This window comes from Wickerhamiella sorbophila, assembly GCF_002251995.1.
Source record: "Wickerhamiella sorbophila strain DS02 chromosome Unknown contig2, whole genome shotgun sequence".
Taxonomy (NCBI): Eukaryota; Fungi; Ascomycota; class Dipodascomycetes; order Dipodascales; family Trichomonascaceae; genus Wickerhamiella; species Wickerhamiella sorbophila.
Window position 1 is genome coordinate 714590 of NW_020194005.1, and position 27911 is coordinate 742500.

The 27911-nt window shown below is 48.9% G+C and overlaps 15 protein-coding genes across 15 annotated transcripts in view; 10 read left to right on the forward strand and 5 right to left on the reverse strand.

Annotated features, from left to right (window-relative positions):
- Positions 1–153: 153 nt before the first annotated feature.
- Positions 154–921, forward strand: B9G98_03684 (TIP41-like protein; the record flags this gene model as incomplete). Its single annotated transcript, XM_024810241.1, has 1 exon — positions 154–921. One exon carries the CDS (start codon positions 154–156, stop codon positions 919–921), a length of 768 nt encoding a protein of 255 aa, XP_024666009.1.
- A 45-nt stretch (positions 922–966) lies between these two features.
- On the reverse strand, positions 967–1824 carry B9G98_03685 (ER membrane protein complex subunit 2; the record flags this gene model as incomplete). The annotated part of the gene is made up of 1 exon (XM_024810242.1): positions 967–1824. One exon carries the CDS (start codon positions 1822–1824, stop codon positions 967–969), a length of 858 nt encoding a protein of 285 aa, XP_024666010.1.
- A 72-nt stretch (positions 1825–1896) lies between these two features.
- On the forward strand, positions 1897–2874 carry B9G98_03686 (Protein CBP3, mitochondrial; the record flags this gene model as incomplete). Its single annotated transcript, XM_024810243.1, has 1 exon — positions 1897–2874. One exon carries the CDS (start codon positions 1897–1899, stop codon positions 2872–2874), a length of 978 nt encoding a protein of 325 aa, XP_024666011.1.
- An 87-nt stretch (positions 2875–2961) lies between these two features.
- On the forward strand, positions 2962–3630 carry B9G98_03687 (U2 small nuclear ribonucleoprotein A'; the record flags this gene model as incomplete). Its single annotated transcript, XM_024810244.1, has 1 exon — positions 2962–3630. The coding sequence occupies one exon, from the start codon at positions 2962–2964 to the stop codon at positions 3628–3630; it is 669 nt and encodes a 222-aa protein (XP_024666012.1).
- A 20-nt stretch (positions 3631–3650) lies between these two features.
- On the reverse strand, positions 3651–7157 carry B9G98_03688 (E3 ubiquitin-protein ligase SNT2; the record flags this gene model as incomplete). The annotated part of the gene is made up of 1 exon (XM_024810245.1): positions 3651–7157. The coding sequence occupies one exon, from the start codon at positions 7155–7157 to the stop codon at positions 3651–3653; it is 3507 nt and encodes a 1168-aa protein (XP_024666013.1).
- Positions 7158–7439: 282 nt separating this feature from the next.
- B9G98_03689 (Eukaryotic translation initiation factor 5) lies at positions 7440–8642 on the forward strand (the record flags this gene model as incomplete). The annotated part of the gene is made up of 1 exon (XM_024810246.1): positions 7440–8642. The coding sequence occupies one exon, from the start codon at positions 7440–7442 to the stop codon at positions 8640–8642; it is 1203 nt and encodes a 400-aa protein (XP_024666014.1).
- Positions 8643–8797: 155 nt separating this feature from the next.
- B9G98_03690 (Protein bir1) lies at positions 8798–11272 on the forward strand (the record flags this gene model as incomplete). The annotated part of the gene is made up of 1 exon (XM_024810247.1): positions 8798–11272. One exon carries the CDS (start codon positions 8798–8800, stop codon positions 11270–11272), a length of 2475 nt encoding a protein of 824 aa, XP_024666015.1.
- An 80-nt stretch (positions 11273–11352) lies between these two features.
- Positions 11353–13932, reverse strand: B9G98_03691 (Pumilio domain-containing protein P35G2.14; the record flags this gene model as incomplete). The annotated part of the gene is made up of 1 exon (XM_024810248.1): positions 11353–13932. One exon carries the CDS (start codon positions 13930–13932, stop codon positions 11353–11355), a length of 2580 nt encoding a protein of 859 aa, XP_024666016.1.
- A 2017-nt stretch (positions 13933–15949) lies between these two features.
- On the forward strand, positions 15950–16351 carry B9G98_03692 (hypothetical protein; the record flags this gene model as incomplete). The annotated part of the gene is made up of 1 exon (XM_024810249.1): positions 15950–16351. One exon carries the CDS (start codon positions 15950–15952, stop codon positions 16349–16351), a length of 402 nt encoding a protein of 133 aa, XP_024666017.1.
- Positions 16352–17006: 655 nt separating this feature from the next.
- B9G98_03693 (Coatomer subunit alpha) lies at positions 17007–20624 on the reverse strand (the record flags this gene model as incomplete). The annotated part of the gene is made up of 1 exon (XM_024810250.1): positions 17007–20624. The coding sequence occupies one exon, from the start codon at positions 20622–20624 to the stop codon at positions 17007–17009; it is 3618 nt and encodes a 1205-aa protein (XP_024666018.1).
- Positions 20625–20956: 332 nt separating this feature from the next.
- B9G98_03694 (SCF E3 ubiquitin ligase complex F-box protein grrA) lies at positions 20957–22534 on the forward strand (the record flags this gene model as incomplete). Its single annotated transcript, XM_024810251.1, has 1 exon — positions 20957–22534. The coding sequence occupies one exon, from the start codon at positions 20957–20959 to the stop codon at positions 22532–22534; it is 1578 nt and encodes a 525-aa protein (XP_024666019.1).
- A 233-nt stretch (positions 22535–22767) lies between these two features.
- On the forward strand, positions 22768–23952 carry B9G98_03695 (G2/mitotic-specific cyclin-B; the record flags this gene model as incomplete). The annotated part of the gene is made up of 1 exon (XM_024810252.1): positions 22768–23952. The coding sequence occupies one exon, from the start codon at positions 22768–22770 to the stop codon at positions 23950–23952; it is 1185 nt and encodes a 394-aa protein (XP_024666020.1).
- An 85-nt stretch (positions 23953–24037) lies between these two features.
- Positions 24038–24523, reverse strand: B9G98_03696 (hypothetical protein; the record flags this gene model as incomplete). Its single annotated transcript, XM_024810253.1, has 1 exon — positions 24038–24523. The coding sequence occupies one exon, from the start codon at positions 24521–24523 to the stop codon at positions 24038–24040; it is 486 nt and encodes a 161-aa protein (XP_024666021.1).
- A 171-nt stretch (positions 24524–24694) lies between these two features.
- Positions 24695–26284, forward strand: B9G98_03697 (hypothetical protein; the record flags this gene model as incomplete). Its single annotated transcript, XM_024810254.1, has 1 exon — positions 24695–26284. The coding sequence occupies one exon, from the start codon at positions 24695–24697 to the stop codon at positions 26282–26284; it is 1590 nt and encodes a 529-aa protein (XP_024666022.1).
- An 853-nt stretch (positions 26285–27137) lies between these two features.
- Positions 27138–27911, forward strand: part of B9G98_03698 (Aspartic proteinase yapsin-3) — a gene marked incomplete at both ends in the record, with an annotated part of 1644 nt that continues 870 nt past the window's right edge. The window contains one exon of the mRNA XM_024810255.1: positions 27138–27911. This exon is cut by the window's right edge and continues 870 nt beyond it. Within this exon, the coding sequence (XP_024666023.1) occupies positions 27138–27911 (774 nt within the window).

Genomic DNA, 27911 nt, shown 5'->3' on the forward strand with positions numbered 1-27911 from the left:
CTAGGTCGGGCCGTGGGCCTGCGCTTAGTCACCATCACCACCACACCCTCCCCGGAACGAATTCTTTGGCCCGTATACCTTCAGTTCTAAATTGTCCAATTCGACTGATTTCTTTCCTTGAAGCCTCTGTAACTATCTTCTGGAGCTCTAAATATGTCAAAGTCATTCTCCAATGGAGTTTGGTCGGTGAAAACCAACAAAGGCACCATCATGGATGCCAGTTCTATGGCCGCAGCTGAGGAACGACTGCAAATCCCAGTACCAGAGATGATTTTTGGGCAAAACGAAATAACTGTTACCCATCAATCGGGATGGAAACTCACGTTCAATGCGCTGGATGCTCTGGATCTCGTCGACAAGACTGGAAACAAATCGGGGCATCTCCAGGTGGCATACTCTGAGGAATGGCGAAAAAGCCGCGAAAACAACAGCCATGGCCACGACGTCTCAAAGATCCATCGTCCTTTCGACTGGACCTATTCTACAGACTACAAAGGTACCGAGACGCCCCCCAAACTCGTCGAGAACGCCAATACCAAGATCCCTTTTGAAAAACTCAAGCAACAGAAGCCAATTGTCTTGTTTGACGAGGTCCCCTTGTACGAGGATGAACTTGGCGACAATGGCATGGTGACTTTCAGCGAAAAGATTCGGGTGATGGAAGACGACATGCTCATTTTGGTCCGACTGTATCTCCGTGTGGACGATGTGGTGTTTAGAATTCGGGATACTCGTGTTTACATTGACTTTCAAACCGGCCATGTTATTCGGTCGTACATTGAAAAAGAAGACAGCTTCAAGAATGTCCGAAAGCGTGTTCCCATTGGCTCAACGGACCACACACAGCTTTTACGAGACCCGAACTGGATCGATTCTGTCTTGCCAACTACAAAATCCATGACTTATGACTGTAAGCTATAAACATAGACTGCCACACCAACTAACGACTTTAATGGCCTCCTCCGATTACTTCAAAATCTCCAATGCCGCTGCTACTTCTGGATTGCGTGCATTGCCTTTCTTGGCTAGTGCTTCTAGCTTTGCTTTGGCCTTTTCTTGAAGCTTTTTGTACAGTTCTTGCTCAGCAAGTTTCGGCCACTGCAGGAGCTTGGTGCATACAACATAAATACCCGCCCAGCCACGGATGTAGGACGGACAAAGCTCGACACTCCGGCAAAAATTGGCCACTGATTCGGACATCTGGTCCATTGAGACTTGAATACCATCTTTAACTGTGGTAGCTTGTGAATGTAGGAGCTCTCCAATCCGGGCAAAAATATTGTACGCGTAGGGGTATACCACCAGAACCTGGCTAAACGCCTTGATTGCTTCGGAGAAATTGCCGGCGATTGCGTAGATTTCACCAAGTTCGGCCCATGTCTCGCCACTAGTTGGATCCTTGTCCAGTAGCTCAACGAGCCTTGCGGTATATTCAGTCCATTTGCCGTCGGTCTTGAAACTCACAAACTCCAGAGTCGCCAAATCTCCGTCTCTACTTTCCTTTTTGACAAACTCGGTGAACTTATCGGGGGTGAACGTCGCTTGTGCATACACGCCCCGAAGAATCGACACCCGAGAGCCTTCCGATCCGAATTTGTCAACTATCCGTTGTAGAGCAAGCTTTGCATCGTTATCACGCTCAGTAAGAATGCTCAAGTAGAAATGTTGCTCAAGAATAGTATAGTATTCAGTGTCCGAAACCCCCTTGTAGCCACTGTCGACAAATGAAGAACTAAGCTTGTACAAGCGCTCTAATCTTTCAGGCTCCAGCGTATAGTAGCTTGCCTCCCTAGCACATCTGAATAGAAACTTCTCAATGCCCATTGCAAAAACCGGCCTGGGATTTCCTGTGGGGCTTTTTATCAAGTGCGGTGACAACGACGAGGTTTTGTCAGCATGCTGCGAACGTCGAGAATTTGGCAGGCGGCTCGTTTCTACAGCTCTGCGGCTGAAACGGCGGCTAAAACTGCGACCAAAATCAAAAGACACGAGAAGCATACTGTTGTGGACACGAAAGAGGAGGAAAACTTGGTGCCGCGAGCTGTGGCACCGCTCGATGCATCCAAGATCCCCCAGGGGAACATGCTGGCGCACATTTTACAGCAATATAAAATGGATCTAGGTGAGCACGATGTTCAGCTCTCTGGGTGGAAAAAGTATGTGGGCGAGCGCCTGATCAAGACCTTCAACCTTGACATGGACAGAATTCGGTCCGGCCCGGTCGCGGCCGTGTTGTACAGAGATCAGTGCAAGATGCAAGCTTATTTTGAAAAGGGCAAGCCTATCTCGCCTTTGGCTGACTGGTACTACAATCGCTTGGGCATGCCTCAAACATATTTCCAGTGGTTCCAGATCACCTCTTTGCACATCTGGATGCTTTACGTTAGAATGCGCCGCATGCCTCGCAAATACTGCCGTGAATACCAAACCAAGCTCGTCAATGGTATTTTCGAGGATATCGACTATACCCTCCGCGAGGTTATTCGCGTGAACAGTGATCGTACTGCCAACAACCACAAGAAGCAGTTCAGTGAACAGCTGCGTGGCTCTGTGTTCAGTTACGACGAGGCTATGCTTGGCGGCGATACGGTTCTTGCCGGGGCTATTTGGCGTAATTTGTTTGAGCAAAGTGACGTCGCTGATCCCACCATCATCGAGCACATTGTCCAGTACGTTCGGGCCCAGCTCTACGTGTTGGACATGATCTCTGATCGTGATTTTGCTGCTGGCCGTTTCCAGTTCTTGGATCCTCGATACAGATACGAACCTCTGTCTGCCGCTCAGTATGCCGCTCTCGATGAGATGATTGAGTCTGCTCGCAGAGAGTCCAAAAACTTGGCTGCCCGTTCGCAGCTGAGTCGTGAGGGTCTTTAATTGTATATAAATCGGACCAAAATCCAACACTCTAGTCAATAGACGCTTTCTATTTGACCTGTGCGTTATGCCGCTTTTGCATCTCACATGCTGACTCCCAAAATCGTAGCTGATGCGCCTCGATATTTGAATGGAATCAAGCAGCGGGAAATCCTTCTGCGGGGGCACCAGGCTGTGAAAATTGAACATCTGGGTATTGTGCAAAATCTTGTTCAGTCTATCGACTTGTCTGACAACCTGATTGAGCATTTGGGCAACTTCCCCCGCCTGACCAGAGCAGTTTCTTTGTTGGTCACAAACAACCGCATCAGAACTATTGATCCTCAATTAGGCACGAAACTACCTCTTCTCCAATCCTTATCTCTTTCGCACAACCGTATCGACTCGCTGGCCGAGCTACGCGCACTAGTCTTATTAGCCAAGCTTGAATATTTTGCTTTGGATAACAATCCGATAAGTCAACATCCTTACTATCGTTTGTACATTTTATGGCTTGCTCCGCAAATACGAGTGCTTGATTTTGAGAGGGTCCGAGATAGCGAACGCGACCAAGCTAAAAAACTGTTTGGAACTTTGGCAGATCCCACCGAGCTGGTGGCTTCGGTAGAGGGCAAAGAGTCTACCAAAATGGAAGCACCAAAAGTCGCCACAAAACTGTCTGAAGAGGAGAAGCAGGAGTTGCGCAATAAACTTGCTTCAGCTACGACTTTGGCGGAGATAGACGAAATAGAGGCTCTACTACGAGCCGCAACCTAAATAAATGCATTCGGACTATGTTACTGAATATATCCACTAACGATATGCTCCATTTGAGCAGTAGACAATTGTGCGATGGTAGACAGTGGTGCTGAAGCCTCCTCTCGTAACGTTGACTCGCCAGCGAAGCATCTAGGGCATTGCAGCTGGATGGTGTCTGCAGTCTCTCTTGGCGTAATATTATACCAAAAAACTGCGCCAGACATGCCACAAGTAGCACAAGATGTTTTATTAACCAGTAATGGCCGATTGAGGGGGGAAATGGCTGCATTTGCCGGCACAGCCAACAGGTTTTCTTCGTGGGCAGGTCTTCGTTTATTAACAAGCTGCGCTCTATCTGACGCACCGTAATCCCGCTCAGAGTGAAGATATCGTTCGATAAATAGCTGTAAGATTGACAGACCTGTGACTTCATCAACCTCCGACATGGGGATGAGGTCGTCCACCGCGTGATCCGAACATCGAATACGATTTTCCAAAACACCAATTACACCGTTGAACTGAACCGAGACCTGCCCTTCCGCTGGTTGGGTATTAATTTTGAAACCCATAGCATAGCCCTTGGATCCGGCACAACCAGCATGCAACTGTTTCAAGCATGTATCACAACAGCAGTTTGCAGGAATATCCGAAGAACAAATAGAACAGCTAGCCTCTTTTTTCACTTCCAAGGCCTCTAGAACTCCGTTTACAACCACTCGTTTGTCACGAATGCCAAAAGTAACATGTGGATCCCAGACAGCACACCGTTGATGAACCCAGCGACCAAACTCTGCAAACCGAAGAATATCTGGATTGCCCTGACTTTCACCCTGGATCCATTGAATATAACTGACAGATTCGCAGGGACATAGAGCACATTGGTAATTGATGCTAGACACAGTGTTCACATTATTGCTGCATGGGTCACACAGCCAATGCGAGGCCATAGTGTCTTCTTCCACACTGTAGCAATCACGGTGGACAATAATGTTGCATTGCATGCATTGAACACATGTCATATAAGGGTCACGCTGGCAACAGATGACACAATACGAATTTTGAATGCTCTCATCCACATCATCCTCTTCGTCATCCTCAATCTCTTCACTCTCCTCGTCAGGGGATTCGCTTTCAAGCTCATTTGCAGCTTCAGATGCCTCAACTTTAGTTTCGGCCTCAGAGCCTGAAGTTTCATTTGGGCTCAAAAGCACATCATCATCTGAATTTCCATCATTTTTAGATTTTCGAGCTTGGGCTTCTTCCCGTTTCAATAGTCGCTCACCTCTTTCCCTCTCTGCCACAATAGATTTACTGTCCTCTATAAGCTCAGGTTCAAGCATATCTTTTGCGGCCCCCTTACTAGACAAAATTTCCAGTACAGTCTGTGGGTCCTGCCAAACAATACCATACCTGTACCAGAGTCGTGCACATCTCAGACACAATGCCTCGATAGGATCATCATTTTCAGTGGGCAGGCGACCAGAAGCTCGTTTCCATTTTCTGGAAACCCTGGTGTGACAATGCTTGCATTCCACAGCTTTTTGCAGCTTTTTGATCTTTTCACTGCTAAAAGTGATGTCAGGGTCAGCGGTGTCGGCAATACTGGATATGAACTCTGTATTGAGCTTTGATGTTTTGCGACGGGACAAGCGAGCTTGACAATTATCCCAAACTCGATGCCCTCCCGGCGTCTTCTTCCACATGTAATAGAACCTGACGATGTCCGCTGAGGATTGAGTACCAACATGTTTGTAGACATCGTGCAGTTCGCTTCCATACTGCTCGACTGCTTCTTCGAAACGCTCAACTTCTTCGTCAGAGAAAGTAGGTTCTTTCAGGGATTTTCGAGTAAATGTCGCGACTATCCTCAATGCCCGTGCTTCATCACCTGCTGAATCATGGAAAGCTTTAAGACAAGCGTCCAGGAAATTGGGAGACGTCGGGTGCAACGAAAGCTTTTCCGCGTATACTTTGGTTTTTTCGAGGAAGGAGTCGGGGTTTCTGACGTCCGGAGCCCACATTAACGTTGATGTTGCATCTGAGCCACGTTCTAAATAACCTTTAGGCATCTCCTGAACCCAAGGTAAACTCGTGTCAAGGCCTGGCGGGCTTTGATCCTTTTTTGTTGGTTTTCGACCTCCTCTGCGCCCCCCTCGCATACGACCTTCGCGAATTTGCCTCTTGTAATAAATAACGGGACGCCCAGGCCACTGTTTAATCAAAGCCTGGTGCTTATATCCAATTCTGGAAGCTGCCCTTGGGTGGATTCGATCATCAGCATCAAAAGCGTCTTCGATGCTAGCGTGAATACCAAGGTAGCGGAAACTCCAAAACGCTTCTTGACGGGAATTTTTCGACTCATCGACATGCTTTGCAATCGCATTAGCGATTTTGATGTATGTTGGAACGGGCGCAGCATCGGAGGAGTCTGCTTCAGCGATGCTGGACTCAACAGTATGCTGCTCGCTCGATTCTGTTGGCGACTTTACTGCATTGCCAACTATTTGACGATCTCTGAACCTTTCTTCAACTGCTTGAGTACATTCAGCACATGACCAGCCAAACCCACGGGGAGGCTTGTATGTCAATGGTGGATCGAGACAGGCCATGTGGTAAGTTGAATCGCAGCGAGCACAAGTGACAGAATCTTCATCAGTTGCCCACTCACAACACGTTTTGCACTCTTGACTGATCCCAGAAGTGAGCTCTTTAGTTTTGCTCGGCTCCAAAACCACGTACTGATAACGAGAGCTCAGGATCTCTCGAAGATCAGAGGGTAAACTGACGAGATTTTTACTTGGAACCACATCGAAAAAACGCTCAATGTATCTATCCCACAAGCGGTCGAACCAAAAGCTGTTTGGAACCTTGATATAGTTGGCAAATTCTGCAGTGGAGCCGATCTCAGCCCGGTGTTTCACGACGCATTTCCCACGCACACTGGCCAAGGGGCAGAGGTCAGCATGCATAGTGAGGAAGAGCTCGCGGGTATTTTTTGCAGATTTGTGCAGATCCGCTGGCCGATAGAGCCAGTTGAGACGGACCTGGTACAAATCACTTGCGTTGTCGGAATCGGGTTTCGCGGGGTCTGAGATTTTCACGAATTCCATAATGCGACCAATATAATACGGTTCCCCTAGGGGTTCTGCCATAACGTAGACGAAATTGCCAGACCTTAACGTAGATTTGTCGGCGAAACCGATCGAAAGGGCGTCGTCAGCGACTATGGCGCCCTTGTAATTTAGGCGGCCCATTCGGTCCGAAGTGACAGCTCTTCTTTGCCAATTCCAGGGAGCCACAGCCAGCTTTTTGGGGTTTCGGGGTTTCGTGGCCGCTCGCCGCTTTTTTGGTTGATTGGGTTTCTCATTGGACGATGACGGGGTTGGCGAGGTTGAGTGCTCTCTTGACGCACTTCTTGTGCGTTTCGCTCCTCGAGCGTCGTTTGTGGCCACAGACGACGACTCAGAGACAGCACTCTCACCACTTATTGACCCTTCCTCTTCGGAAAAAATCGAATCTTCATGGCTCTCGTCACGGCGGGCCATGGCAAGAAGGTTGGTGAGGGCACGGGTTTAAAGTGAAACTAGTAGGCTAGACTAAGACTAGGACGGCCACAAGGGTTTATCGTTCGGTAGACTGTGATAGAGTTCAATATCTCACCCAATTTCGAAATATTCGGCTGGCTCCAAAATATCCGACCGTTACCCATCCAGCCATGCCTTGCCTCGATATCTGTTTCACAGACTCTCGACGGCACTAAGGCGTGACTAAGAAGGCTGAAAAACGCCAGACATTTTTCTTTCATCCCACCAGGAGTTTTTCACAATATGTCGATTAACATTAGACGCGATAATAAGGATCCGTTCTACCGGTATAAGATGCCGCCAATTCAGGCCAAGATTGAGGGCCGCGGTAACGGTATCAAGACAGCAGTTTTGAACACTTCGGACGTCGCGCGTGCGCTTTCTCGGCCGCCTTCGTACATCATCAAGTACTTTGGTTTTGAACTTGGTGCGCAGACCTCCATTTCAGAGTCCACGGAGCGTTATCTTGTCAATGGTGTCCACGATGCTGCTAAACTGCAGGACTCGTTGGACGGCTTCATTGCCAAATTTGTTCTCTGTGGATCATGTAAAAACCCCGAGACTGAGTTCGTTGTTCTCAAAGATGGAAACCTCGAGAAGGATTGCAAGGCCTGCGGTGCGAAAACGCTTGCTGATCCCCGTCACAGGCTGACTTCTTTTATTGTGAAGAACCCTCCCGAGACGGCAAAGTCCAAGAAGAAGGCCATGGCGAACGCTGGTGCCTCTACTTCCACCGCGGAGGCAAATGCTGCTGCTGATGCTGCCGATGGCGGCGACGATGGCGAAGACGATGGTGGCGATGATGAGCTTACCCGTCGCATCAATGCTGAGGCTGCCAATTTGCCCGAGATGGATGGTAGCGACGACGACGACGACCAGTGGACCGCTGACGTCTCGGAAGAGGCTGTCCGTGCTCGTCAAAAACAGCTCGAGCGTACTATGGCGAACCTTGGTGTTGACGACGATGGGACCGACCAGGCCGTATACCACGAATTTGGCGAGTGGATTGAGAGTAACGAGGATTGCAGCGACATTGATATTTACAAAAAGGCTTTGGATTTGGGTATTCAAAAGAACCCCAAGACGGTCCAGGTTTTGGCCCAGGCTCTCTTCAGCGAAGACATTGTAAAGGAGATCCCCGAGCATGTTGGTTTGCTCAGTAAAATGGTCACTTCACCCAAGCACGAGAAGGCTCTGCTCGGTGGTCTCGAGCGGTTCATCGGTTTGCAACATCCTGATCTTATTAAGGAGGTCCCTAATGTTCTGTTCAAGCTCTACGACGCTGACCTTATTTCTGAAGACGTCATTGTCGCTTGGGGAACCAAGGCTTCGAAGCGCTTTGTCGATAAAGATACCTCCAAGAAGGTCCGCCGGGCTGCTAAGCCATTTATGGACTGGCTTGACGAGGCCGAGTCCGAGTCAGAATCAGAGTCCGGCGATGAGTAGATACGATAAAACATACTGTCTTTATAAATATATAAAAAGTGCATAATTACTTGCCGCTAAAATCTCCTTTCCAGTTGACCCATGCACCCTCCTGCAGGGTCTTGCATGTTGTTTACATTACCGCCCACGCCAACAAGTAATCCATCTTGACCTGTATGCAGCCAACGACTACGGCATATCAAACGGCACAGGCCCGACAAGAGAGTTTTGAGCGGGCCCGCATAATTGGAACTAGTCTCAAGTCCAGAGCCAAAAAGAACTTCCTGAGCTGGCCCCATGAGACTCCAGGCGTAGACGAGATGGCGGCAGCCGGGTTCTTCTTTGCACCAACAAAAGAAATTCACGACAGAGTAGAGTGTTTTTTCTGCCACCAAAGCTTTTCGCAGTGGCAGGAGGACGACGATCCTGCGCTGGAGCACGTCAAGCTTTGTCCAAACTGTCCTTGGGCAAACCTTTGTTCGAAAGTTGCCGCTGAATGGGCGCAAAGTGTCGGTACCGATACCCTAGCAGGAACCGAACATGATCCGTATTCTACTTCGAATTATGAGGGTCGCCTAGGAACGTTTGTCAATTGGCCCTACGAAAAACGAAGAGGGTGGAAGCCCAAAAGCACATTGCTGGCCCAAGCTGGGTTTCATTTTGTACCTCAATGCCATAACGATGATACCACTGAGTGTGCACTCTGCGGCATAACCTTGAATGGCTGGGAGCCCCGCGACGATCCCATCAATGAGCACCGTCGACGGCGGCCAGATTGTTTATTTTTCCTTTCTGCACCAAAGGAGGTGAAATGGAGCGCAAACACGTCGCCGAAAAAGATCATGAGGAAAAGACCATCTCCTGTACTTGAGGACCTTACGCAAAGTATTGATATAACAGCTGATGCCCATGGAACACCATTGGTGGAAAAGCACTCGGCGTCTGTGTTGGTGACCGAACAAGAAGAGCCTATGCAGCTGGACGCACAGGACATTTCTGTCAGTCCTAAAGTCTGTAAGCAGTTGGAACTGCAAAAAGCCCTTGAGCCAGAGGTGGAGCCAGAGGTTAAGCAAGTGGTGGAGTCAGAGATGGAGCCGGAGGCAGAACCAGAAGTCGAGCCAGAGGTTGAACCAGAGGCAGAACCAGAGGTCGAGCAAGTGGTGGAGTCAGAGGCGGAACCAGAGGTCGCGCCAGAGATGGAGCCAGAAGTCGAGCAAGAGGTGGAAACAGAAGTCGAGCTAGAGGTCGCACCAAAAGTTGCAACTGAAGCGTTACCTGAAGTTGCAGCACAAGCGGTTGAACTTGCAATAGAATCTGTTTCTGGAGCTCCTGAGATACGCGAAGTGAGCGAAGCTGAACTAGAAATGGAACAAGAAACGCCAGTTGTGCCCAAAGCAGAGCTTGAGGCTGAGCATATAGCCGACCCAACCACAGCACAAAAAGATCAGGTCTGTCCAGACGGTGAGGTAGCTCCAGCTCATGAAATTAAACGCGAGACAGCTGTTGAAACCGCAATTGAGGTAGAAGAATGCGCCAACCCAGAAATCAGCCAACTCGAGTCAACAAATGTCCAAATTTTGCATGCGAGCGAACCAGCAGCCATAGATCTGGCCCCAGAATGCGATCCAGTTAGGGACCAAGATGAAATTGACATCACACATCACTCGCATGACGCTGATGTGTCTATCAACGCAACCCATACATCTAGGATCCCGCAACTAGAATCCTCTACATTCTACGAGAACATTGAGGACTTTAAAATTATCAAGAAAGATGTGTCGAGGTTCTCCTTAGGTATATCAGGAATCGACCCCGCACTTCAGGAGATCGGCTCTGGAGCAAACGACCATGCTAACAGCTCGCAGTTTAAACCTCGCGAAATTGTTGACCTAGCAAATGCATCTCATATTTCAGCTGCCGACTTCTCTATGGTAGCCGGTGAGCGCTCAATCGAGGTGGAGAATAGCCCCGAAACAACTTTGAGACTCAAGCGGTCAACTAGTGTTTCTGATGGAAATGAGACAAAACGGGCTCGAAAATCATTGACTTCGGAAAGTAGCGAGTTTGCTACTGCGCCGAGTTTGCTTGAACCTGCAGATGTCTCAAAAGGTCCTGACACAAATAAGGCAGACCAGTCCACGGCAAAACGTAGCTTCCTGGCTGCTTGGATGCACTCCACACCGTCTGCGTTGAAAAATGCTTTGTCGCCACGTCGCTTGTTTGGCCAGGCCAAAATGATCCTGCCATCCCCGCTAGGAGGTCAGGCCGAAGCCAAGCCTAGCCCCGCAGACTGCACTTTCGCCGTCAACAATCCTGAGTTCTCCATGATTGGTGCTCAACTTACAAATGACCCTGAGCCGGTAAAAGAAATCGAGAAAGCTCCAGAGCTGGATATAAGCAGCTCTTCAATAGACACTGTCGACGAGACACTGATCTTGCCTTCACTCGACTCACTTCTAGACAACCTGGGTGGTCTAACTTCAGACACGCTTTCCGAGCTTGCCAAAAGAAAGAATGGTCTAAGTTCACGTCAATGGCTGGAAATGGTTGCCGACCAAGTAACGGCGGTTATGAGCAAAAACACAGACTGTTTGGTCGCCGAACTGGAAAAGCAACGCCAACTGGCAATACAAGCAGTTTTGCGAAGATGACGAATTAATTTATATAACGAATTGGCTAGCCAAATTCTCATTTTCTTCTCTACAGTATCAAAGTCATAGAAAGAGCTCATTTAGTACCTCAGCCACTCTTGGTAGTTGTTGGCTTGCATAGCAGAGGCCGCTGGCCCGGACGCATAGTTTTGCAGTCCCATGGCGTATTTATGGTCACGGCCTCCGTCGGATGTAGCAATATGCGGTGGCGAGATTGAACGAGCCTCTTCACTGGGTGCTAGCATCGAGAGTCCGACTTCCTCTAGCAGTCGTTTGTGGGCCGGAATAACTGCATCGGGCTTGAGCAGTAGCATGCGAATTTTGTTCACTGCAACCTGGCGCTCCAGAGAGTACTCTGCAAGCCCAGTGTTGAGCAGTTTGAACAAAAACATGGGCCCGTTGACCGAGTCCTGGAGCAGGGACTCCAAGATGGGTGTGGAAGAATCTGAGCTCAAGTCAAGCAGTGAATCAAGTATGAGTCGGGCAGAAGCAGTGTCAACACGGTTGCTGATGATTTTCAAGAGCACCTGAGAGCCTAACTTAGACGATGCGACAGTAGACAATACTGGCAAGAGGCGGCGAGCGACAAGAGCGAACCGGGTGGGAGGATTATAAGTGTCGAGCAGCCAGGAGACCAGAAGGGATCCATTGGCATTCGTTGACAACATTGCGGCATTCTCCACAATGCATGCAGCAACTAAACGTTGCTGTTGTTTTGAAGTATGGGGTGACTCCAAGCAAGCCCGAATTGCTCGGGCACCGAACCGTCCTTGCGCGATTTCCGGCATTTTTACAATAATAGCCTCATGGATGAAGTCATTCCAAGGTGACCCGAACTTTAAGCAGCACTGTATCACATAGTTTCCGTATTGGTCCAAAAATAGAGGAACCACAAATGGTTTGATAGCCTCTGTGATCATGTGATACTCCCTGGCTGAAGATGCAACATCGATGATTTTCTGAGCTGCCCAGGTACCGTTTTTGTGCACGCCTGTTTGGGCCAAGTATGGCTTCAACCCACGCAACATCATATCCCGGAATTCCAAGGAGCAATTATCGAAAAGCTGTTGAACAACGGTGTTACCCATATAGTCACTGGCTAAAACTGGAAGCTCAGACATCATAGCCATGGCCAGGTCCTCGATTTCATCTTTTGGAACGTTTTCGCTATCGATGCGCTTACGAACCTCACGAAGCACGGCGGACACGTAAACACGATCGGCCTGTTCAGGAAGAGGATGGGTTTCTGGTTCATATTGATTGTACTGCCGAGCCCGATCGATGGTTTCGATGGACATTTGAAGCTCTGCACCGCTCGCACCTAGCGAGGTAAGAACTTCCGTTAGTTCTAAGGAACCCTTTGATATAGATGGGATACTAGGTTGAGCCGCAATTGGTACAGAAATGGGCGGAGCTTCAGCATCCTTCACAAACCCTACCAAACTGGGGCCCTGACCTGGATAAATTTCGACAGTATTCGTATGTTTCTGAGCCTCGATGGCGGTTTGCAAGTCAGCGAACTTGACGAATGCAGAATTACAGCTTGGCAAAACACGGGCAGCGTCGACATGGCCATACTGACTGAAGAAAGCATGCAATGAAAATGGGGTTGCTGAAGGGGCAACGTTGTTGATCCAAAGACAAAGGGTTGGAGTCGGACTTAGATCGTCAACAGTAACAACATAATCATCTGGAATATCATGTATGCTTTGCGAGACGTATCTGCCCAATGCCAAACCCGATGATGGCGAGAGGTGGCGATGGCTGGAAGTTGACATCGTTGAGGCTCGACTTCGTGGTACCGGGCCTCCAACGGCACCGGCAGGATTTGTTTGATATGAATGAGGACGGGGGACTGAATAGAGGCCAATATTGGGTGGCTGAGAAGCGTCGGTTGGCCCGCCAAATGTACGACTTCTCAACCGCGAGGGTGTGGTAGAAATATAAGGTGGTTGATGCAGGTTGTGGCCATCAGGGGAGGAAGATATCGCTGAAGTACCCGAATTCCAAATGTTTGGGGCAAACGGAGAGAAGGCGGTATTTGAACCAATAGAATTAAGGGAGCCGGACCTTTTTCGGGGCCGCGGCGACAGAGGAACTTCGACCGCGGCCGGGGTTGGAGCAGTGTTAACAGTGGCAGTTACCTGGGCAGCTACTGGGAAAGGCGACGTTCCGCGTGATCGCGATGAGAGCAAAGAGGGGAAGGGCCGAAGGGAAGCAGGATGATCTGCACGACCCAGCCGACCCAAACCTTGGAGTTCAGCAGGAACTTGGTCAGTATTTGGAGATAAGAGAGCTAAGCTTCCAAGTTGTTCGTGAACTTCCGGCATCTGACCGGTCTGAAGCCTCGAGGGCAAGGTGCCCGCGCGGGCCCGGACGCTGTTGCGCGCATTCTGCGCGTTAAAAGACAATGAGGAAGGTCTCCTATCGCGCCAGATAGAGGTTGACGCATCTGCAGAAGGTATCAAGTGCACAGGCGGAGCCTGGGTGGACGGTTTTGACACAGGAGACCGCTGGGCCCAACCGGCGGTTTGCGATATTGCGGGCGGCTTTCCGGTGGCAGTAACCGGTGGCGTCTGTCGTGGGGGCGTCAAGGACGGAAATTGTACAACAGGATTGCTGTTAGATGTAGGAAGGTTTGAATCAGGACTAGCGGGCATAGTGAAGGATGAAAACTAGCAGAGACTCTTCAGCATAACCGCAAGGCAGAGAACGGGTTTGTGGTCTTTAAAATTTGCGAAAGATAATCTTGGACTCTTCAAGGTTTGATCGATTTAGACAGAGGCTTGTCTTTTCGTTCAAAGCTGTTCAAAGTATCCAATTTGGCCTTCGTTGTGATGTTGCAAGGACAAAATAGCTTGCGGGCCGGTTTGGGGGAAATATACGGGGTTGACTAAGAAAAGGGGAGCTTGGTAGTGCGTCTGACGTTTCAAAAAAGTAGGCTGTGCACTCGCTTAGGAGAGAATGAGCCTTGATGTGATGGAGCATAGTATACAAATTATTAGTACTGTAGAGAGGGATGCTAGGCCACATAGCTAGGTTAAGTACAACCCAGTGAATCTGTGAGAGGAGTCGGCACTTTCTGCGAAGGTTCTGGGTAGGGTAGCATGCTGATCTCGGGGTGGCTTCTCCTTTGCTCAGCCGGGGAAACCTCCCAATTGCGAGAGGATGGGATTTACCCGAGAGAATATCGATGCTAGAGCTATAAATATTTTGACAGACCACAAGCATAGTGATAGCGAAATGGAGGAAGTGTGTTACGCAGAAGAAGGTTTACACGTGTCAAAATGCAAGACTCGAGGCTCAGCAGCCACATAATGCTGTTGACTACTAACCAGCCCAACCAACCGCCAGGCAGGTATCACCATGACAACACGCATGCTGGGGGCACACCCACTTGTGGCTAGGCATGGCCCAGAGTTCCGGTGGATTGTAGCCAAATAGGCACCTGACATATTTCCCCGGGCTCAAGCACTTTACGAGATTACTTTTCGTAGCTGCGAGAGACTGCCGTCATAGAACAATTTGCATTGGGCCTGAAAAATGGCGGCATATCTTGGTATGCGGTCACCCCCACCGGCTGAGTCCCGAAGTAATCAGAGTGCGCGTAGATAATACCGGCACCAGAGTATTTGGTCCGACCCAATACAAAATTCACGTAGAAATATTCGAGAAATATTTCTGGAAGACTTTTTCCTACACTGAGGCATAAAAAGCTTTTGCTTTTTGCTTGTCCAAATCTTATGCAGAGTTTGCAGTGGTGATGGTCAACATGTGCTGGATGTTGCTAGCGTGGACGCAGAGGTACATAAGCGAATGAAGAGTCATTGGAGGACTGTAGCGTAGCTTGAAACATACTAAGAGTAGTGTCTAATGATTAATGTAAACTAGCAGCTTTTTCTACAAAAAAAAATAACCGCCTAGAAAGTTGTGATTATTTATCTGGCTCCCCACTGAAAAATTCCCGTCGCGTTATGACAGTACAAATCTCCACACGCTGCGACTTGACAGTACTTCCCTTGCCCTGACGACAGTTGCCGCAGGTGGACCGGGCAATTTTTCGTGACGACGTTGCCGGGTTTGAGAAAAAAAAAAGCCCGAGTTGGTTGGGCAACTCATGGGCGGTGGGAAAACCGCAATTACAGTTTCATGTTTATGCAAATAACAGCCTATTCTACCATTTTTTATGATGTGTATTTTTTTCTAACGTACCATTGCTAGCATTGGCCCTCTTGTTGACAGTAGGGCGAGGGCAAGCTGTGCAACCCGGTTCAAGTTACTCATTGCCCCGATTGCGAAATTTGCTCGTCAAAACCCACTGCTGCAGATGAATCCACGTGATATGTGATCCATTGTTAGCCCACGAGCCGCCATTCCACAAAGCTGTGATGATATGGGCCGACAAAATAATGTCCGTGGATAATCTTGTATAGAACCTGAACATTATTTATTTTCCGAAATACTTTCGGCCCTTGAGGGTCCCCAATCGCAACCTTAACGGTTGTATCTACCTGGGTTAGGTCGTCAGGTGATTGAATGTAATAGTCATCGCTTGCATGGATTCGTGACGCATGTGTAGTATATATAAACTAGTGGTGGGCAAGATCCAACTACTCACTCATCTCCCCAAAAAATAACCCCAGCGCAGGAAACGTTCCCTGACACATACATTCTATAATGGAGGTCGATTTCTTTCCTGTATACTGCTCTGTATGCGACAAACAGCTTTCCGACTCTAGCTCAGGGCTCTATTGTTCGCGACAGTGCGAACAAGCCGACTCGTCTCCGCGACTAAGTCGCAAAAATTCCGCCGGCCTCACAACCATCTCTGCCACACTTCATTACCCCTCAGTGCTAAGCTGCAACAAACCAAACTGCCAATGTGGCGCGAACGATGCGCCCCTTGTGCCTGAACTGGGCCTCTCCCCTAGCGACGACGAGATGAGTGACTACTCCCTGCCGCCTAGTCCCGAGATTTACCCTGCCAATGACTCCACCACGCAAAAGCCACTGCCCACAGTCGAGTATTTTTCTCTTTCTTCAAGCCCTCTGAATCAAACCACCCATTTTAGCTTGTAAAAAGGCGCCTACTCCCAAAACAAGATGGGATTGAAAAAAGAGCAAATTACCGCATTATAGAACCGCTGGCACGGAATTATATGTTTATAGTTTTCTTTTTTATTTATTCGCTAGTCTATTTTTTTTTTCTTTTTCATGTCCTTTTTCCAGAATCGCCTTTGTGCTTTACCCACATTATGCAGCCATCACGTTTTTAAAAAAACCAGCCCAGCCAACCTGCACAAGGTGGCCGTACAAGGACGGAGGCACGCTCGGCCTCTAACAACCATATATGGCAGTCGCTGTGCAAGCCCTGCCACTAGCACAATCCCCCAAACGATGCTGGTGGTGTTCTTTCCGTGCCAACTTGCCCATTAAGGTTCTCTTTTAACGTTTCGCTGCGGCTTTCTTTGTCCTGCAGCTATTTTTGTCGAGGTTTTGTCTACCGTTACTAAGACTTAGTCACTATTTTTGGCAGGGTATCCAGGCTTAGCCCAAGGATGACTTGGCCACGTTGGAAGATACCCGGGTACGTGGCCGCCGGCCCAATAGTCTGCTGCTTGCCACTGCTTGCCGCTGCAGGACCTTCGAGTAAGGTTTTTGCAGAATTTTTGCAAATAGATAATCGTTTCGACAAATATTTTTTTGGGGCTAAATAGAATTAGTTTTGTAAGATCTAGTTGGATAACCGAAGACCAGAAGCTGCGGCACCAATAACTGAAATGCCACTGATGCTGCACAGCTTGCCCTTCTCAGACGCGTGGTAGACGGCACCAGTGAAAGGATCGGTTGCGGTGGGCTCACTCTCGTAGATCGGGGTCAGTGTGCCGGGGCAGATTGTAAAGTTGGCGAATTGGTCAAAGTCAATGTCCACCTTGTCAAGGGGATTGGCATCGCACCTTGCCTTGATTTTACGCACCTTCTCGGCCCCCGGTCCCGTCTTGACAAGCTCGAGGTACTTACCGGCGAAATACGACGCAAGAGCAAATTCTTGTTGCTGGAACGCCTGTGTCAATGCTACCTGCAATGGCAACGGTGCATGAGCAGGACGGAGGGTCGGCTTAGTGAAGTATGCAGCAAGCTCGAGGTTCCGCTTGGTTTCTGATGCAGGAAGCGACCGGCGCTTGAGCTCAATGCTGAATGCCAGGATATAGTTGCGGCAAATCTCAACAACTTTCAGGCACTCTGGTACATCTGACTCGTCAACAGACAAAATGAGCACTGTGTATAGAATCTCCCGGAATGTCTCGATCGCCAGCTCAAGCTTGGCTGCCTTGATAAATTTATACGCCTCCTGTAGCTTAGATCCAAGACTATCAAAGCCCGGAATATACGGCAATACGTCGTTGTTGCCACGCACGTAAACTTCAAGAGGCGGAAGACCATCGTGGCCGGTAATGTACGCCTTGTTGGCCTCATAAACCTCCAGGAAGCGTCGCTTCAATGGAGCAAAGTTGACAATGCCCGCTTGCCGGTTCAAAAGCTGAGCTGCTGTCTCGAACGATCCGGCTGCCACATGGTCTGCGGGAACAGTAGAGTTCCGTACCCAACGCTCTTTCTCGGTGACAACCGTGGTACTGCTCACAGCCTGCACATCCGCTTCCTCTTCACCAACATCAACATCAAGATCCCAACCCTCGTCGTTGACATCAATATCGTCAAATCCATCAACCAGATCATCAAGCGCATCGAGGTTGTCATTGAACCCATCTTCCTCGACTTCACTCGCGCTCTGGACCTCGTCAACATACTCAGTGGGCTCGTCGCTCACAGTGCTAGTCATGGTCAACAGAGCTTCGGCGCTCTTCTTTTCATGCAGCGGCCAATTCTCACGGAAGCCTTCAATGCTCACACCCACAACGTTGTCCTTAGCGACGTTGTGAACTGGAATGTCGATCTTCGATTCATCTATGCCCTGCTCGGCAGCGATTTGCGAAGCAAGCTCACCAAGTCCATTCGACTTGGCAGTCGCATAGGCCAAAGGTGCTTGGCCTGCTTCACGCAATAGCTGGGCCCGATTCTCAACAGAGTTGAGGAAGATTGAGGTTTGGAAGCGCGCCAATGTGTCACCACGAGCATCGGCGATTTCTTCCATCTTTTGTAGGCGGCTGCGGTTACCAGTGATAAGATACAAAAATGCCAGCTTGTCGAAAGCACGCTGCTTTTGATAAACATCCTCAAGAATATCGTGGTTGCCCTGGTTTAGAGCCTCCGCAGCGAGCAACTTATCGGCGATAGGTTTGTTCAGAACGCCCGCTTGTTCGGCAGCGGTATTGAGATCACCACATTCAATTGCGAGATCAAACTTGGTCTGAGGATCCTCAACAAACTGTAGAGCAATTTCGGGGTATCCTCGCTTTTGCAAGTAGGCAATGATGCTCTGGCCAACCAAGTGAGAGGTCTTGATGAGTCTCGCCACCTCAGCAAAATCACCATTGATAATGGCCTTCTTGAACCGATACTCAGTGCTATCGATACGGATAATAAACACAGTGTAGTTACGGCTCAAGCAGTAAACAGTGTTGCCCTTGACCATTGTCACATAGAGTGTGCTGTTGAGCGTCTTCAACACGCCGACATCACCATTCAACAATGCATACTTGAGGTGGTTGAATGTAGAGTAGATCACTGTGTGTGCTTCATCCCATGCCACACTCTTGACACGAATCGTATCGTTCACGGAAGAAACAAACTCGAGTTTACTGTTGGCAATAGTGATCTTATGCTTGGCCTGCAACGCAACGTATTTACCATCAGGCGACCAGACCGCAGCCTCGACATCAGAAGCTCGCAGAGTGGCAACAGCACGACCCTGCTGAACATCGAAAAGAACTACTGAGTTGGCACCAGCCAGCAAAACATGGCCCGGCTGAGAAGAAAGCATGTGTTTTGTAACAATAGGCAGTGAAAGCGTCTTGGTAATAGAGTTCTCCATGTCGCGAATTTCAATAGTTTGAGATTCAGCGCGGAATACGGCGAACCGGTTGCGGGTAATGAACTGAGCCTGGTCAGCGGGCCCTTCCATGGATTTTGAAGGTTCTACGGGACCCATAGCCTGAGCAGGAAGTTTGGCCAAGATGTAGGACCGAGTGCGGGCGGACGGATTACCATCAGAGTCGCAAGTGACTAACACGGCATTTTCTGCTGGGTTATAGCTGAGTTCCCGCAATGGTTGGAAGTTGCCGCCAAATTTGGCCAATGAAAGCACTCCATCTTTATCAACAGCGTCCTTGTAGTCGAATATTTTGATCTTCTTGTCTCTGGTTGCAAAGTACAGCTTTCCCTGCGACACAGTATGAGCTGGACGTTCACGAGCAAGTTTGAAGATCAAAAGACCACCATCGTTAGTGGCACCAATGAGGTTGATGTTGGGATGAAGCGCAATATTCCAGAATTTTTCATTTTCACGCTTGTACACGTTGACAGGGATGCGGCGATTCAAGTCCCAAGTGCGGAAAGTGCGGTCGTCTGAGCAGGACAAGATGAGGTCCTCGGTCAAATGGAAAGCCACGCATGTAACACTGTTGGTGTGGCCACGCAGTGTGTCCACCTCCCATGCTCTTGAGTCCGACATCCGCCACAACCTGACTGTCTTGTCGTCACTCGCTGAGGCAAGGAGGGGTTGGGTGGGGTGGAACGCGACCCAAAGAACGCCCTTTGAATGTCCCTCGAGTGTCCACTTGAGACGATAGTCATACTGTGGACCGAAAGCGTCTGGTCCAGCTTCCTCAATCTCCATGGGACCTTTGGAAGGTGCCGAGAGGCGGCGGCGAAGGGCGGAAATATCGTAAATACGCACGGTGCAGTCTAATGAGGAAGAAGCAATAAGGTCCTCGGTAGGATGGAACTGAGCACAAGTGACCCAGTGGCTGTGACTAGTAAGACAGAGCAGCTGCTGGCGATTCTGCCAGTTCCAGATTCGTACTGTCTGATCGTCAGACGCGGAAATAACCCAGGGCATTTCCGGGTGGAAATACGCGGTCCGCACGTAGTCAAAGTGGCCATTTAGTTGAAACATTAGTTTCTGTGTCTGGAGAGACCAAATGCGAATAGTACCATCGTCGCCGCACGAAACAAAAATCGGTTGGGTAGGGTGGAAGTCTACACATCGAACCGGACCTTCGTGGCCCTCAAAACGCGCAATGCACACACCCATCCGGTAATCCCAGAGTTGAATCGGTGACGAGTAAAGTGCACACAAAGCCCACGGCCGTCGCGGATGAAACGCGACCGCCTTGGCCGTGGTAGACCTCGACTGAAACTTGGTGAGCATAAGGGTGAGAACATGTGGCATGTCAGCGTGACGTTAAGGTCGGAGTTACCCTGCAGTCGCGATACCAGACTAAATAGCTCTGGTCCAGCGGGGTCAACTATTGTGAAATGCCTGTGTTTAGCTAAAACACTGTTAAATATTTAATTATTAGCCTGTCAAACTGCCGCGGGTGCTCACGTGTCGCGCCCGCCTCCGGTTGCGACTTCGTTAGCAACCTTAAAAACAAAATGATTCAAACCGTACCGTTAATTGATCTCTTAGTATTAATTTGCGCCCGTTTTCATTGATTCAGAACCATGTAGTGGCAACACCTCCAAAGCGTCAGCATGTCTCGTTTGGCTTACCTAGTTCACATGTCTTCTTCGTCGAGTTCCTCAAGCGGGAGCTCACCGTCAGTGTCTTCGGATATAAGATGGTACGGCGTGACGAAGCCAATAAAGCATATCAACGAGCTGCCAGTGGAGTTGGTTATGAGAGTGTTTAGTTACCTGGACAATGAGGACGATCGTTGGGCATTCATGACCACACAATGGCGGTGGTTTAATATCGCCGTGGATGCATTGTGGTACCGTCCGGGAATAAACAGTGCCGACCAAGTTGATTTACTTTGTCAAACTTTGCGTGCGCATTCTCCGCAGGCCGATTATGCAGCTATGATCCGCAGAGTAAACCTCAGCACCGTGGCAAAATCCGTTAACGATTATGTTCTAGATTCATTCACACGTTGCCATCAAATTGAGCGTTTCGTGATCTCCGAGGCTGAAAATGTCACTGACGAAGGCGTATGTGCCGTGCTGCAAGCTAACTCGAATATTCAGAGCATCGATGTATCAATGATCAGCTCTCTCACTGACCGAGTGCTACAAGAGCTGGCAAACAACTGTCCTGGAGTGCAGGGGATTTACGCCACTCATTGTGTTGGATTTACTGATGAAGGAATCGCTCATATTGCCTCCAAGTGTCCTGCCCTCAAACGGGCGAAATTTGGCGGCTGTAGACTGCTATCTGAAAACGGTCTAGGCATGCTTGTTGACGGCTGCCGATATATTATGGAGCTAGATATTTCTTGCTGTGGTGCAGGAACATCAATGGGATCTATCTCAGACTCTATGGTGAAGTCGGCACTGGAAAAGCTGCGTAGTCTCAGAGAAATAAGGCTGGGCTCAAACGAAGATCTCACAGCCAAAGCATTTGACCTTAAACCCGGAACTACTTTGGAGAGCTTAAGGCTGGTCGATCTCACCTCTTGTCCCGGAATCACCGACGAAGCGATCGCTAAACTTATCCAGCTCGCGCCTCGCTTGCACAATATTGTGCTAGCGAAATGCATATCGCTAACCGATAGAAGCCTGGCGCTTATTGCCCAACTTGGTCACAGTCTGCACTATCTCCACATCGGACATTGTTCACAGGTCACAGACCGTGGCATTGCTGCAATAGCGCAAAACTGTCCTCGTCTTCAGTACATCGATGTCGCGAACTGCAACCGGATTTCGAACCGCACTCTTCAAGAATTGAGTATGCTCCCTCGGTTGCGACGTATTGGTTTGGTAAAATGTAACCAAATCGACGATGTTGGAATCCTAGCGTTCACTCGACGCCCCCTTCTCGAAAACACTCTCGAAAGGGTGCACTTAAGTTATTGCTCAGCCATTTCCGTGGCTGTCATCAAAAAGCTGCTTGATAGCTGTCCCCGACTCACCCACCTATCGCTCACTGGTGTTCCCTCGTTCATGAGGCCCGAGCTCACACAATTCTGTCGCGATCCGCCCCTGGACCTGACCCAACACCAAATGTCGGTGTTCTGCGTCTACAGCGGCTCCGGCGTACATCGGCTCAGGGAATATTTGAATCGAAATCATGCGCATATCGAAATTGCAGCATTTGATCCGGAGGTGCTTGCAATGCGGCAAGAGCCCATGGAAAGCTAGCCTCTCGGTGTGCGCGTCTCTTTATTTATGTATAATACAGTTTATAATGATTCTTTGCATGGCTCGTCTGAAATTTTCGTCCGAAAAAAAAAGGGGCCACTGCCTCTCCTTTTTTGTTGCCATGCACGGTTTGCAGAACACGACCCTTACCCTGGCACATATTGACCTAGATTCTCCCTCCACATAATCAATCTGGTTGTAACCGCTTACGCGCCCGTTCCAAGAAAAAGAAGATGAGCAGACAAGTCCCGCCGCAACTAGCGGGGGACGAGAATGCCCTACGGACTCTGCGCACTAAGAATAACGATGAGCCGCTGGCTCCAGTTCAGCGTAGGGTTTTAGGCGATGTTAGCAACCGTAATCGCGGCCGGACGCGTGAGCCACTCGCCCCGGTGATGCGCGACGTGCCAGAGAGTCGGGTTACGGATACTGGTTCGAGCGGCGCAGCTGGCGAGAGCGCGTTGGCTGGACAAAAAAGAAGTGCGGATGCGTTGGAGCCCGCTCCCAAACGGGCGCGCCGCGTTGAGGAAGCGTCTGCCTCAAAAGCTTCGTTTGTAATTGAGCTGCCTAGAATCGAGGTGGAGCATGCTGACCTCGATGCCGAAGATAAGTTTGATGAGCTCATGGTTCCCGAGTACGTTGATGACATCTTCGACTTGCTGTTCCAGCGCCAATACCTTTACATGGTGAACCCAAGCTACATGAAGTCCCAACCGCAAATCAAGTGGTCTTTACGGGGAATTTTGGTCAATTGGCTGGTATCCATCCACCAAAAGTTCCGCCTCCTTGGTGAAACTCTCTTCGTTACTATTAATATTCTGGACCGGTATCTGGAAAAAGTTGAAGTGCCTCTAGACCGACTACAACTGGTCGGGGTTACTTGTTTATTTATTGCGGCAAAGTATGAGGAGATCTTCAGTCCTGCTATCCAGAACTATGCTTATGTTGCTACTGTTACCGAGACCGAAATCTGCCAAACCGAAATGAGCGTTTTGCGGGTCCTGGACTACGACTTGGGGGTGCCCAACCCTATGAACTTCCTGCGAAGAATTTCCAAGGCTGATAACTACAACATCAGCTCCCGCACGCTTGCTAAATACCTAATGGAAATCTCGTTCTTTGAGCCTCGATTGTTCTGCTATCTTCCAAGCGATGTCGCTGCGGCCTCCATGTGCTTGGCTCGGGAAATCGTTGGCTCTGCCGAGTGGGATAATAACTGCATACATTACTCCATGGGACTCACACGAGAAGCAATGAAGAATATTCTACTAATCCTCGTTCAATTCCTGAAAGCACCAACGGAGTATCAGGAATTTCACAAAAAGTACGCGTCCAAAAAATTCCTTAAAGCTTCCTTGCGATGTGCGGCCTGGGCCGAAGCTTACTCGGATAGCTGGCTGGCCAGTTTCGACGAATAAAGAAAAAAGCTATGGACCCTTTGTATTAATATAGTAACGCGTGCACTATTTCTCTCTTAATTCTACAGATCTAATCCAATTTTTCTCAAAGCTTACTTCTAATTAGTTTTGCCATTTCGTCGCCAACCAGGTCCTCGCGCTGTCCGCGACCAAACACCTGCATAGTGTAGCGTGCTCTATCCATAATGCCGAATTGTTTTTTTAATTGATCAACAGTGCGCTTGACGGCCGGGTGCTCGTCGCCATCTCTCATGACAATGTGGAAATGCACATGATGCACAACTTGGCCAGCAGCTTCACCATTGTTTTGCACAACGTTGAACGCTGTAGAGTTTGTTGCCTCTATGCATGCCTTTGCTAGAATCGGCAGGGCAATGCCTATCTCCGCGCTAGCCTCCTTATTCGCGGCAAGTTTATCCAGCGTTTCGTAGTGGCTCTTGGGACACAGCAGGATATGAGCTCTGGAACTGACCAGAGGCTGAATGTCTAGAAACGCAATGGTATGCTCGCTCTCATACACAACATGAGAGGCCTCTTTGCCTTTAACAATCTCGCAAAATGGGCATGTCATTATTAGCTAAACTGAAATCGCGGGGTGCCGCAGATAAATCACTTTTCGTCCCACTAAACTTCTGATATGTACCGCTTTTTCCTAGGTTTTAATCTTTTTGGTCAATTCCCGTATCGCTCACTTCTTGTCCTGCTACCGCTCCGCGAACCAACTCGTTGACAAAGCACCGGAATGGCGAGCGACTCTGTTCCAGAGACAGAGCCAGGTGCCACGACAAACGATGTTGATCTCAGAGACGTAGACAGACTGACTTTGATAAAAGCTCTCATGGGTCTGACGCAAACCATCCAGGGCGTGAAGCATACCGGTGCCTTGGACAAATCCTCGCAGGCCCAACCTTTACCTGATGCTGCCACCACGACTCAGAATAGAGATCACCCTTCGATTTTGCCTCCGCCGCAGTTCGATGGAGAGATTAGCAATGGTCTATCCATGTCGCGGGCAGAGTATATCCGCCGTCAGCAACAGGTATTCGAGGATCTCACCGGACAGAAAAATTCACAGCAGCCCACTCTTCCAACGGAAAAAGAAGACCTGGCCCTTGCAAAAATGATGGAATTGTACATGAGTGCTCTAGATTCCCAGGTATACCAAGAGTTGGAAGTACAGCAGCGGTTAAACGATGTCACGGAGGAGGCCTCTTTGGATATGTTCTCACAGGTTTTTGCCATCAAGGATCCAGAGGAGCGCATCAAATTGGTAATGTCTATAATGTCGAAACTGAGTGACGACTTTGCTTCTTTGCAATATCAAACAAACACCATGCTGTACCAGAGAGGAAAGCTGGAATCCCAAAGAACCATTCTGAAACAGCGATATGCTGCTGAACTATCCCGAAGCGTGCGGCTGGACCACACTGTTCGATTAATGTCCAAAAAGCTAATTCAAACGCACGAACGAGCGGAGGCCGCCGAGTCTGCACAGAGGGATGCCGAGCGAGCCCTCAAGGAACTTCAAATCAAGCTAGAAAGCCTTGAATTGACTGTAACGACATTGACTAACGACGAAAAGGGTGATATAGAGTCGGAGATCTCAAAAGATACTCCTGATATGGCCAGTTTGAGTGCAAAGCTAAGGCTTTTATATCGTGAAATCGGAAGACTCCAGAAGCTCGAGTCAATGAAAGAAATCCCAGACACCCCAGAGAAAATTTTGGCTCGCATACTAGTATACGTTGACAATGCTCGAGGAAGAAAAAACCAACATGTTAAAGATCTTATCAAAGCGTTTCTCGATCTTTTTGAAACCCGTGAAAGACAACTCACTGACGCTTTGGCTCAAAGTAGGCTCGAAAATCAAATTTATCTTGCCAGGTGTGACCGCCTCACAGAGACCACCGCAGAACAAACTGAAAATATAAGAGAGCTGCTGGATCGGACGGTCGATCTGGTCCTTACTGATAAGCAGTTGCGTGAAGACTTGGGACACAGGCGGGACCAAGCAGATGCTTTTAGATTCCTGCTCGAAAAATGCCTCACCTTTTTCAATTTGGTTAAAGAGAAAAAACCTGATTTGTTTGGCGATGACGAGGACTCGTTCATTCGGGAAATGCAACATTGCATGGATAAAGTCGGGACGCAGGTTGACGACAATAAGATTCACACACTGCCCGATGATGTGCTAGATGGGGTATCAATTTTCAGCAAATTGAAAGGTGTCAAAATTGAGGACATCGTGCTGCAAGTACCTGGACAGAAGCCTATACCATTGACTGATGTCATGAAATTCGAGACAACTACTACGGAGTCGTCGCCTGAGTGAAGTTTATACAAGCTGTAATTTTAATGTATAGTTATTCCTTTGCAATATTTAACATTTAATGCCCAATTGTCGCTCCAGCGCAGACGTGTTAATGTCTAAAGTGCATCCCTCATCCCAAAAAAATCTCGGCAACGGGGAATTGAACCCCGGTCTCCCGCGTGCAGTTTGACAGGCGGAAATTCTAGCCACTAAACTATTGCCGATTTCTTGTGCAGACTTCTGGCTGTACGTATATATTTCAAAGTGCCATTAGTCTTGGTTTTCACAACCTATGATACAAGTAAGTGTTATGTTTTTCTTCCGAAGCATGTATCCTAATCTACGTCCACATTACATATAGCATCTTATTTTACGCGTACAATGAATCTATGAGGTATCTTTTAAGTGCGTCTTGGATGCAGGCACGTGTGTGGCGGTCAAGTTGCGCTAATTTTGAAACTGCATGAGCACGCAGTGTTATCTATGGCTGATAACGACGAGTATGCCAGGATGCAATTAAATCCGCTCGCGCCATAGCTGGTTGGGGTCATGATTGTCAAATTTGAGCCTGGTAACCGGCACCTGATAAAAAAAGAGTTGTCCTCCTTGACAGCCGCCCTGCACAGAACCTTAACCCTGCTATGCCCCCTACGATCCCTAACATCATCTGCCTACGATCATCCCTAGGGAAACTGTTTTCCCGAAATTATAAAAACAAAATTATACGTCAATAAAAAAAGAAAGAGAGTTAAGTGTATCTGGTTCGTTTTAGGGGCAAAAATACGAGGCTTTCATAGAAAAATGCTCGATTGCTGAAGCACATCATCTCATTTACTTCAGGCCAGCGCTAAGTAATCACCTTCTCGTCTAAGACATGCTTTTTTTGAGTCTTGGAGTTTTGACCCAGCTACAGACTGTTTTTGCCCAAGCAGACAGCGTTGGGGGCACGCTAGCCATCCCTATCAAGGGTAAACGCAGTGCTTCTGCGCCATTGCCCCGGCTAGAACACCTGGAGAGGCGGGCGGATTTACCCGAGCTCGCGCTAATCAACCAGCTGACCTTTTATCAGGCAACCCTTGAAATTGGCTCTCAAAAGGAGCAGGTTCAGTTCACCATCGATACCGGGTCCTCCGACTTGTGGGTCATGTCCCCGGATAACCCTCTGTGCGCTCAAGACGATGAGCAGATCCAGCAAAACAACCTTCCCAACTGCTCTGCTCCAATCACGTTTGATTATTCTGCTTCTAGCTCTTTCAGCAAGAACCAGTCTTCTGTGTACTATGGCCAGTACGCTGATGGCACGGTCGCTCAAGGATTTTACGCTCAGGACACGGTCGTGATTGGTCAGTCCACAGTCAAGAATGCAAACTTCGCTGTTGCCACAAATACCAACGTCAGCCAGCCTGTTTTTGGCATCGCCTCAGTTAACGATGAAGCCTCAGTTTCGAACCAGGACCCTACTACCTACGCAAACATCCCTGTCCAACTCAAGGAACAAGGGTTTACCCAAGCTGTCGCCTACTCTCTCTGGCTCAATGACCTCAATGCTTTAGAAGGGTCGATCTTATTCGGCGGAGTTGATCATGAGAAATATGTTGGTGACCTACAGCTTGTTCCTATGGTGACCTTCACTTCCGATGGTCAACAG